Genomic DNA, 11792 nt, shown 5'->3' with positions numbered 1-11792 from the left:
CACCACACATACATATGACAGAGATATAAAGAAAGAGACCATAATGCCAAATATATAGAATTCACAAGTTTCTGGTCACAAACCTCTGGAAATGTTCAGCTTTTGTTGTATAGCTTTTGCAAGACAAAAATAAATTTTTCGTAAGTGATGAACACTTAATGATGATGATGAAAATGATCCTGATATTAGTGGTAGTGATGATGAGGAAGGGGAACATTATAAATGGTAAATTTTTTCCTTTTTTTTTCCCTTCTTTTACAATTTTTACATTGGTACAAGAGCACACAATTGTATTTGAGATGAGTTAGGGTTATATCAGGGATTCGAATTATCTTCCAGCCATGAATATCATTCTCGTACTTTTAAAACGACTCTGGACATCAATAAACTGGATGCAGCATTTACAGGCCACCAGTTACAAAGAGACCATGATAGACTTTTTCCATTCTTTTATGTCTGATTGAGAGGGTGAAAGTTGACTCTTTGCAATATTTGAAGCTACAGAGATGTAACTCAACACAGCAAGCCATTTAATCTGTCACTCTACTACAATACTAATTACAATACTAATTACAATAATGATAATAATATTAATGGTTTTAAAATTTGCCACAAGGTTAGCCATTTTGGGGGAGGGGATGTGTCGATTACATCAACCCCAGCGTTCAACTGGTACTTAATTCATCGACCCCAAAAGGATGAAAAGCAAATAACAATAATAATAATAATAATTATGATGATGATGATGGTGGTGGTGGTAGTGGTTGTGATAATGTCTTAATTAGTTGATAATACTGTTAAAGTGAAGCTTTAAAAAATCAGATTGCTAATTTCACTTATTGGGAACTCACAAAGATGATTTCAGCTGACTCTGAAATCTCAGTCACATGATTCTGGGTTCGGTCCCACTGCACGACACCTTGGGCAAGTGTCTTCTACTATTGCCCTGGGCTGAGCAAAGCCTTGTGAGTAGATTTAGTATATGAAAACTGAAAGAAACCCATCATTCACACATATGTATGTGTGCATATGTGTTTGTGTCTCCTTGTTGTGACATCATGTGATAGTTGTAAAATGACTGTCACCGTCATGCAAGCAATGTCATTCATTTCCAATATTCTGTGAGAACATGTCTGGTCACAGAAAATCTACCTCAATAAACTCCATCCAACCCATGCAAGCATGGAAAAGTGGACATTAAAATGAGGAACGATGATGATGGTGTCGATGATGATAATGATGATGATGATGATGACAAAAGTTCTTTCAGTGAGTTTTCCCACGGTTTGATGACCGCTTTGTCCAAGGTGTTAAATATGTCGACACAGAGAAAGCCCTAGACCAATTATAATCATTTTCCCAATACTGCGGTGGCATTGGTTGCAGATATGCAGGAGGTCGCCACATTGGTGGAATAGGTGCTGAAGAAAATGGTACAGGAGATGAGGAGGGAGCTGAGGTTGATGGAGTAGACTGTTGCATTGGAGAGGACCTTGATGATAAAGGAGGTGAGGAAGATGATTGAACTGGTGGTGTGTATGGTGGGGTGGGACTTCCCACATCATCCTCTCTAGGGAGATCATTCCTAATATCTTGATGTTTTCGATGGACATATTCATGGTCTTTTAAATATTCTTCTTCTGAGAAGACCTTTGTGCAGAAAGAGCAGCTGTATGGAAATGCCCCAGTGTGTGTTTTCTGATGGTTTCGAAGAATAGTTTGCTGATTGAAGGACTTCAAACAAACACTACACTGAAATGGCTTTTCCCCAGAATGGATACGTTCATGGTTCTTTAGAATAGTTTGATGACTAAATGACTTTGAACAAACTAAGCATTTATATGGTTTCTCCCCAGAATGGACTCGTTCATGATTTTTAAGAATGGTTTGATGACTGAAAGACTTCAAGCAAACAGCACATTGGAAAGGCTTCTCGCCAGTATGGATGCGTTGATGATTTTTCAAACTTGTTTGCTGACTAAAAACTTTCAGACATAGAGAACACTGGAACGGTTTCTCTCCTGAGTGAACACGTTCATGGTTTTTTAAGATGGTTTGATTACTGAATGCCTTCGGACAATTGTTACATTTAAATGGTCGCTCACCAGTATGTACACGTTCATGGTTTTTTAAAATAGTTTGGTTACTGAATGATTTCTCACAGATAATACATTTAAAGGGCTTCTCACCTGAGTGAACACGCTGGTGGTTATGAAGTATGGTTTGCTGGGTAAATGATTTCATGCAAACATTACACTGAAAAGGTCTTTCCCCTGTATGTGTTCGTTCATGGTTACGCAGGTTCACTTGTTGATTAAATATCTTGAAGCAAACATTACATTGGTAAGTTTTCTCTGAGGAATGGCTATGTTCATGGTTTTTCTGGGCAGAGTCTTGACCATAATGCTTAGGACTAGTTGAAACTTTCAAAGGTTTTTCTAAATGGACTCGCATGTGAATTTGAAGACCCGTCTGTTGTGAGAATATTTTAGGGCAGAGATTGCACCTGAATTCTTTGATTTCAGAATTCATGCCACATACTGAACCAGTTGATAGGGTACTGTCGTGATTAGAACCTGTAACAGTCACTGAATGATTTACATTCATCATACTACTACTACTGCCACTATTACTACCACTGCCACCACCACCACCAGGAGAGTTGTTGCTGAGGTTGCTATTATTGTTTGCATAGTTGTAATTATTAGAATATAAATGATTATGTTGAGGATGGTGTGAATGATGCTGATGTTGCTGCTGATGCTGCTGTTGTTGTTGTTGTTGTTGTTGTTGTTGTTGTTGCTGCTGCTGCTGAGGCATCTCTTGGAGTAAATTGCCCAGCTGTGATTTCTTCTGTTTATCATTTTCATTGCCGTTGTTGGTTGTCTTCCACTGATCATTCCGATGGTAGGTTTTACCACAAAATGTAAACTGTTTCCACATAGATTGGATTGATTTGACAGATTGCATCTTGTCCATGTAGGAAAGCTCAAATCACTGACACTTCACTTGAATGAACTACTTGGACACAAGAACAGAGTGTAGTAGAGAACTGAAAAGATAGATTTCAAATAATTAGACATGATATAACAGAAAAGGAAGAAAAAAGTTTGGTTTTATTATTGAATGGAAATTGTTGAACTAAGATACTGTGAAGGCCAAGTAGTTAGAGCAGCGTTTCTCAACAATTTTTTATTTCAACAATTTTTGATTAGCTTTGTACTCGGATGGACCCTCATGGCCTTTTGATCTTTAATAAAATCATATCATGTTTTTATAATTAGATATTATTAAGAATTCTTTCTTAATTAAAAAAAAAAAATTGTGTTTCACTCATTTGACTGCAGCCATGCTGGGGCAATGTCCTGAAGGATTTTAGTCGAAGAAATTGACCCCAGGACTTCTTTTTTAAACTTAGTACTTATTCTATCATTCTTTTTGCTGAACTGCTAAGTTATGGGGATGTAAAAACACTAACACCAGTTGTCAGGTGGCAATGGGTGGTACAAATATAGACACACACACACACACACACATTCATATATATATATATATAAACAGGCTTCTTTCAGTTTCTGTCTACCAAATCCACTCACAAGGCTATAGTGGAAGGCACCCACCCAAGGTGTCACACAGTGGGACTGAACCAGGAATAATGTGGTTGGGAAGCAAACCTCTTACCACACACCCATGCCTGTATTAAAAATTGCATTAAAAAATTGTTAAAATATTTTGCGTATTGTAGTAGTAACTATTGCAGATAAATTTTAATAACAAAATCTTATATGGACTCACAAGGGCTAAATGGACCCCAGATGAGAACCAGTGGGCTAGAGTGCTGTACCCATAATTGCAACATCATGCTTTTGATTCCCAGATTAGGTGACACTTTATTTCATGTTGCTTCATATTCCACTAAGCTGTAAATGAACATACTCCATGATGGACCAACATCCCATTCAGTGGGGCAATGTTGGGATCTCAGTCTTAAGTGTCATGGAAACTGGGAAGCTGGCCCTACAAGTTCTAAGACTCACCACCAGTAATAACCAGGGAACTTACTTACAACAGGACTCATTAAGTTGACAATTTGTCCAAAGTTTAAGTTTTATTTTGCTTTTGAATTTGTTTTGCAAGATCCATTATTATCACTGGATGAGCCAAAAAAACATCACTGAGGCAGAGTTTCTGCAGTCGGATGCTCTTCATGTCACCAACTCTCATGTGTTTCCATGCAAGTTGTTATTTTCATCTCAATTGGATATTTTTTTTAGTAAGATTGCAAACAAACAACAGTTTTCGTGACAGTGGCATCTGTTTACCAGTAATGCCAAGACAAGAAGATAAACACACACACACACAACAGGTTTCTTTTTCTACCAATCTCAATCACAAGGCTTTAGTTGGCCAAAAACCATAGAAGACACACACACACATATATACACACATACATACACATATACATACATATATAACATATATATATATATACATATATATACACATATATATAGACATATATATATATATATATATATATATATATATATATATATATATATATACACATATATATATGCATACATCATCATCATCATCGTTTAACGTCCGTTCTCCATGCTAGCATGGGTTGGACGGTTCGACCGGGGATCTGGGAAGCCAGAAGGCTGCACCAGGCTCCAGTCTTATCTGGCAATGTTTCTACAGCTGGATGCCCTTCCTAACGCCAACCACTCCGTGAGTGTAGTGGGTGCTTTTAACGTGCCACACACACATGTACATGTGGATATGTAATCCTATGAATGAGAAGCCAATTATATTCATCTATACTATGTAAGGGGATGTCTTTAGGGGAGAACTCAATGTTTACCTTTTCCATTCTTGTTTCCATTTCTCAACAAGAATGGAAAAGGTAAACATTGAGTTCTCCCCTAAAGACATCCCCTTACATAGTATAGATGAATATAATTGGCTTCTCATTCATAGATTAACGATTTCATTAGAAGAATCAGGTGGAAAACGTACCATTTTGATGTCAAACAGAAGAAAAACTACAGGAAAAGAACACCGATAAGAATTTTAGAAGAATTTTTAAAAGTAGAAAAAGCCCACCTCAGACCCATTCCTGGAGAATTTTGAGAAAGACTTGCTGAATCTTATAGATGATATTAGCTTCAAGGAACACCCGTTAAGATATAACCCTCACCTTAGACACCTTAGGAACTTTATTCAGTCAACCCGGTGCAAACATGGAATCCTAGTACCAGCAGATAAAACGGGTAATATGTATAGAGTTGATTACGATATTTATAGCAAATTAATTAGGAAGGAACTAAACTCCAAATATAAAATTACGACTAAGAACAATTTGAAAAAAGTAAACATGGAAATGAAAGAGATCATGGAGAAACTAAATTTAACGGATAGAACGGAGCCACTTAAACCGTGTGAGCCCAGGATCAACCTTAAAGACCACAAAAAGAACTTCTTGGAAAACCCTTCGGTAAGGCTGATCTGTCCAACTAAGTCGGACATTGGCCGACTTAGTAAATCTATCCTGGATAGTGTTCTACCCCAGATAACCCCTCTTCTCCCCTTAACCTATGGCTAAGTACGGATGAAGTTCTAAAATGGTTTAACTCTCTAACTAATACTAGTAGTCTGTCCTTTATTCAGTTCGATATTAATAGTTATTACTCAAGTATTTCCCCTATCTTACTCAACAAATCACTAATATTTGCCATGAATCGCTCCCTCATATCTAGAAGAAATCAATATTGTGCTACTAGCTAGGAAGACATTTATAGAATTTGAAGATAAATTATGGACTAGAGCAGATACACCTAATTTTTTTGATATACCAATGGTTCCAGTGATTCGGCTGAGGTAACCAACCTAGTGGGCGCATATCTATTAAAATGCATAAGCAAGGATATACCAGAAATACAGGGGGGTCTATATAGGGATGATGCTCTGTTTGTTATCCCTAGTAATAATAAATCTGTTATAGAAAGGATTAGAAAGAAAATTAATAAGTTCTTTAGGGATTTCAACCTCAGTATAACGTATGAACCGGGCACTAAAATAGTTAACTTCCTAGATATTACGCTAGACCTTAACTCCAAGCTACATTACCCATTTAGAAAGGAAGGCGAAATCACGAATTACGTAAATAAATTATCAAATCATCCCCCAAATATAATAGAATCTTTAGTAAGAAATATTTCATTAAGAATTTCAAAATTATCATCCAATAAGGATATATTTAACTCCCATTCTGAGCATTATAATGAGGCGTTAACTAAGGCTGGATACAACCAAAAGATTACATTCGTTGATAAGGGGAACTCACGTATTCCTAATAATGAAGTTATCAGTAATCACGTAAGCAGCAATACAGACCAAGCCCGAAATAAAAGTAGAATTAAATTAATGGTAAACGCTAATCTAGCGCACAGGCCCAACAATTCAAATAGAAGCATTGACCAGAACATAGGTAACTCGGATAATATTGAAGTAGATAAACCTAAGATGCACACAAATAAAAATAAAAATAATGGTAATAAATACAATAACTCCGGTGAGATGAATAGTAGTAATTCTACGAACCCTAAATTTAATAAAAAAGATATATTATGGCTGAATATCCCTTTCAACTGTGCGATACAATCGGATATACAGAACAAATTCAAAGTAATTCTGAAAAAAATTTCCCTATCTCTCATAGATATCATAGATTATATCTAGGAAAACAGTTAGGATTTCTTATTCAACCCTCCCAAATATGTCCACTTTAATAGCTAAGATTAATAATAAAAACATTAACTAGCCAGGAAAGATAGAAATAAAAATAATAATATCCATGAATACCAATAGCAATTATAATAATACTACCAACAATAAAAAAACAATAGCAACTATCAAAACATAGGTGAAATTAGTAACCACAGAATGACTAATAACATTAACATTAATAGTAATAATAACAATGCCGATATTAATAGAAGTAATAATGTTAATAATAGAAATAATAGATATAAGGCTAATGGAGAAAATAAGGAGAATGAAAATATCAGTGATATTTATAACAGCAATATGCAGTCGAAAAAAAGACTAACAATAATAGTAACATTACCAATAATATAAGAAATCATGGTAGGACTTTAACCTAAATGATGAAGCTGAAGGATCAATAAATAATAGCAATACTTTAGATATCAGCACCAACTATAGAAATGATAATCAAAATAATAGGAACCTAAGACATCTACCCAAGAATAATCCAAAGCCTGAAGTTGCTCCTCCTGTGTGTAAGTGTAGAATAAAATCAAAATGCCCGGCACCTGGTCTATGTGGGGAAAATAATGTAATCTATAAATGTACCATATCCACGGAGAATAACAAATCTTTACGTTGGATGTACAATTAATTTTCTAGCCAGAGTTAGAAATCACATCTCGTCTTTTACTTACGTCATAAAGCTGGTACCACCACACTTTCAAACAAAATCTGGGACTCAAAAATAATAATAAAAATTATAACCTTAATTGGGAAATAGTTAGGAGAGCAATTCCGTATAAAAATAGTAGGGTTGGTTGCCAACTATGCTCCATGGAGACGTATGAAATTCTAAAGCATAGAAAACATAGAAACTTATTGAATAATCATATCGAACTAGGTCAAGTTTGTGTCCACGCTAAATTGAAGACTTTAAAATATTTTAAATGATTAGAATATCCGTAACTAGATAGATAGATATAACTTGATTTCTACTAGTATAGCACTGCTTTAAGTAGATAACTAAGAGTTCTCTCACCACAGTTATCTTTTTCCTTATATCTGCATCAGTTTTTAGGGAACAGGGAAATGAATAGTACTTATACGCTGCTTAATTGAGGCTTTACCTAATTTCAAACTCATAATCTTTTAAATTCTTAATTTTAAATCTTAATTGTAATTTTTAATTTTAATTCCTAACTTAATCTAATTTAAGTAGCATAACTCTAATAAAATAAAATGAGATACTATAGCCCCATAATTCTATTTCAAAATTAAATAAATAAGGCTACCCCCTCGGTGATAATATGATTATCTTCATTATGATAGACAATCCCCTAACACCTTGTAAATGATCTTCTAAGATTTGACCTGTAGTCCGTCAATGTATGAATAATAACGGCAACTCCTTAAGACAATAAAATGAATAAATTAAATAAGTAAGTTTTATTGACTTTTTGATAAGATTATACTTAGATTTTCCTAATGTATTTCTTTTGATTTTAGCATCTGACCCCTAAACCCCTGACTGTGTTATCTCTTTAGATTCTCTTTAAATTCATAGCTGATTTCAACAGCAATAAATTTACTGTTTTACTGGCCAAAGAATAATATTCTCCTCTAGTTCATAGATGCCTGTAAATTAAAACCAGACTTGCCGGCTACTAATTCTTCTGGATAACTAGAACCCTCTTTTTTATTTTTATTTTTTCCCTTCTTTCCCTATTTCTTTCTCTTTTCTCTTTTTTCTGTTTCTTCTTCTTATTCTCTTTTTCCTTTTCTCTTCTCTTTTAGTCCCCTTCCCCCCTTTTTTTTGCTCCCTCCTCCCTTATTTTCTCTCTTTTCTTCTATTCCCTTCCCTTTCTATTCTTGGCCTCTCCAGAAGGCCCTTCAGCCTTATAAGTTAAATAGCTACAGCCTCTTGTAAATAGCAGTAATGTGATTAATGTGGCAATACCTAATCATATAACAAGAATTGATACCTACCTCATTGTGTTCAACCATTGATAAATTTATCGCCTGTGAATATGAAATTCCTCTTCATTTCTCTGGAAACTTACATCTACACCATTGGAAATTGTGCATCTATACAAAGGATTAATTCACCCTCTCTGTAATGCTAATAAGCAGGAATTGAGACCCACCTCGTTGTGATTAACAATGGATAAATTTGTCTTCTGTGAGTATGTAATCCCTCATCATATCTCTGGAAATTCATATGTGCTCTATGGATTAGGTCACCTTCTCTGTGATGCTATTAGAACTTTTTTTAAAATTCTGTGATAAGACTGTACATCATCTTTAAAGAACTTTAATGAACTTTGGAAATCTGTTTATGTTACTTAATTATCTACATTACTTCATGAGTATAGCCTCAACCACTAGGATGTCTAGAGAACTCACATGTATTTTAGCTGATGAGTACAGGACACGTTTATATGCTGTAATTTTTACAACTTTTAATAAAGCCTGTCCTTGTATGAAACGATTGTACTAAAAACCTATCCATTCTTGTTGCTTCTTTCTCGCTTATAATCACCCCACATTACTGTATTGTTAAAACAGTATAGTTTTTTTTGGTGCATCTAAGTTAGGTACCATATTCAAGTAAATTCATTTAATTAACTTGATCTTTATTGCTTTTTGTATATATATATATATATATATATATATGTACATATATAATATATATATATATATGTACATACTCGTCTGGCACTGTGTCGGTGGCACATAAAAAAAAAAAAACCATCCGAGCGTGCCGTTCGCCAGCCTCGTCTGGCACCTGTGTCGGTGGCACATAAAATCACCCACTACACTCTCGGAGTGGTTGGCGTTAGGAAGGGCATCAAGCTGTAGAAACACGCCAGATCTGACTGGCCTGGTGCAGCCTTCGGGCTCCCCAGACTCCAGCTGAACCGTCCAACCCATGCTAGCATGGAAGCGGACGTTAAATGAGGATGATGATGATGATGATGATGATATATATATATATATATATATGTACATATATATATGTATATATATGTACATATATATATATGTATTATGTGTACATATATATATATATGTACATATATATATATATGTACATATATATATATATATGTACATATATATATATATGTACATATATATATATTATATATATATATATATATATATATATATAATATATATATATAATATAATATATATATATATGTACATATATATATAGTACATATATATATATATATATGTACATATATATAAATCCTTAAATCCTTAAAAATGTTTTAGCCCGAAGGCCGCGGCCATGCTTGGGCACCACCGCTGAATGAGCTACACTAGTTTGTGAATCCACCTCTGATACGTGGCACTTGATCAACAAGGGAGTTCGATGCTGCTGCCCGCATCCGTGTCTCCTGTCGTGAGGTAGGTTCATCTGGGACTCCCAACAAGAAGAGATCCAGTTTAGTTTTAAAGAAACCCACATCCACACCATGTAAGTCTCTCAGGCATTAGGGAGGATGTTAAAGAGCTGTGGTCCTCTGAAACCCAAGCTGTTGCAGTATCTGGACCTGTATTTTGATGGTGATGTTGGAATCCTTGGCACCATGCAGTGGCGCCCCGTTCTGCGGTTGGAGTAACTTTGAATGCCAAAGTTTGGGACAAGACCCACCAGGATTTTCCAGATGTATATCACTGCATATCTCTCCCGCCTCCGTTCCAGGGAGAAGAGGTTTAATACCTTCAGTCTTTCCCAGTAGCTGACATTTTGCATTGAGACGATTTTCTTTGTGTAGCTTCTCTGAGTTGCTTCGAGTTCTGCTGTTTGTTTTATATTGTGTGGTGACCAAAGTTGGGAGCAGTAGTCCAAGCGGCTGAGGACGAATGTTTTCCATAGACCATCAGTGTCTCCTTCTCTCTTGTTCTGAAAGTTCGGAGAATCCATCCAGCTAGCCGTCTGCATTTTATCACCAGATTAGCAATATGCATTTGGAAAGATGCATCATTGCTCATGTCAATGCCCAGGTCACGCACTGATTTTGACTCAGGGATTGCAATTCTTCCTGGGCCAGTGTATCCAGTCTTCACGTCATTTACCTTGTGTGCCAGTAGCGCAGGGCCTGGAACTTACCTGCATTAAACTGCATGTTGTTGTCCTCAGCCCACCTGTATATTGTGTCCAGCTCATGTTGCAGATGCGCAATATTTTCAGGGTTTTGTATTGCGTGGGAGACTTTTGTGTCATCTGCATAGCTAGCAAGGGTGGTCATTGTAGCAACTGAAGGCATGTCTGAAAGGGCCACTATGAACATCAGTGGCCCCAAGACAGTGCCCTGTGGGACACCGCTTGTTATTTGCGTTTCCTTGGAGGTGGCTCCATTGCTCACAACTGCCTGTTTTCTGTCTTTTAGGAAGTTGTGCAGCCACTCTCCAAGTTCCCGCCTATGCCGAGACCACGCAGTTTGTGACAGATCATACCATGGTCAACTTTATCAAAGGCTTTTGCAAAGTCGAGATATATTACATCCACATTTGAGCCATTTAGTAGCTGTTTCAACACCCAGTCATAGTGTTGCAGGAGCTGTGTTAGGCAGCCTCTACCTGGTCGAAATCCATGCTGGGTGTCAGACAGTAAGTCATTTTCTTCAAGGAACATGATTAGTTTCTTACGGACTATTCGTTCCATGACTTTGCTGATGTGTGAGGTTAGAGAGATAGGCCTATAATTTTTAGCATCTGCTCTGCTACCTCCCTTATGGATAGGGCATATTACCCCCTCTTTCAGTTTGACTGGGAGCTTACCACTTGCAAGAAAGCTCTGAAAAAGAAGCTGTAGCGGTTTTGCAAGGGCTCGTTTGCACGATTTGAGAAGGATCGCTGGGTATCCATCAGGTCCAGCAGCTGAGTTTGTGTCAATCTCATCAATGGCTAGTGTGATATCATCTTCTTCGATGCTGATGTACTCAATTTTTGTCTCTTTGGCCGCTGGTAAAGTGGCAAAGAATTCTTCTGGGTTGTTTACT

The 11792-nt window shown here is 36.3% G+C and overlaps 1 protein-coding gene across 1 annotated transcript in view; it reads right to left on the bottom strand.

Moving 5' to 3' along the window:
* Positions 1 to 1147: 1147 nt before the first annotated feature.
* Positions 1148 to 11792, bottom strand: part of LOC115219227 (gastrula zinc finger protein XlCGF26.1-like) — a 23300-nt gene continuing 12655 nt past the window's right edge. Inside the window, exon 2 of the mRNA XM_029789363.2 lies at positions 1148 to 3052. Within this exon, the coding sequence (XP_029645223.1) occupies positions 1267 to 2979 (1713 nt within the window). The 5' untranslated portion in view covers positions 2980 to 3052 and the 3' untranslated portion in view covers positions 1148 to 1266. The remainder of the gene's footprint in view (positions 3053 to 11792) is intronic.

The sequence above is a fragment of the Octopus sinensis genome, linkage group LG14 (genome assembly GCF_006345805.1).
Source record: "Octopus sinensis linkage group LG14, ASM634580v1, whole genome shotgun sequence".
Lineage (NCBI taxonomy): Eukaryota > Metazoa > Mollusca > Cephalopoda > Octopoda > Octopodidae > Octopus > Octopus sinensis.
The sequence above is the reverse complement of the archived record's forward strand: the minus strand, read 5'-3'. Positions and strand labels throughout refer to the sequence as shown.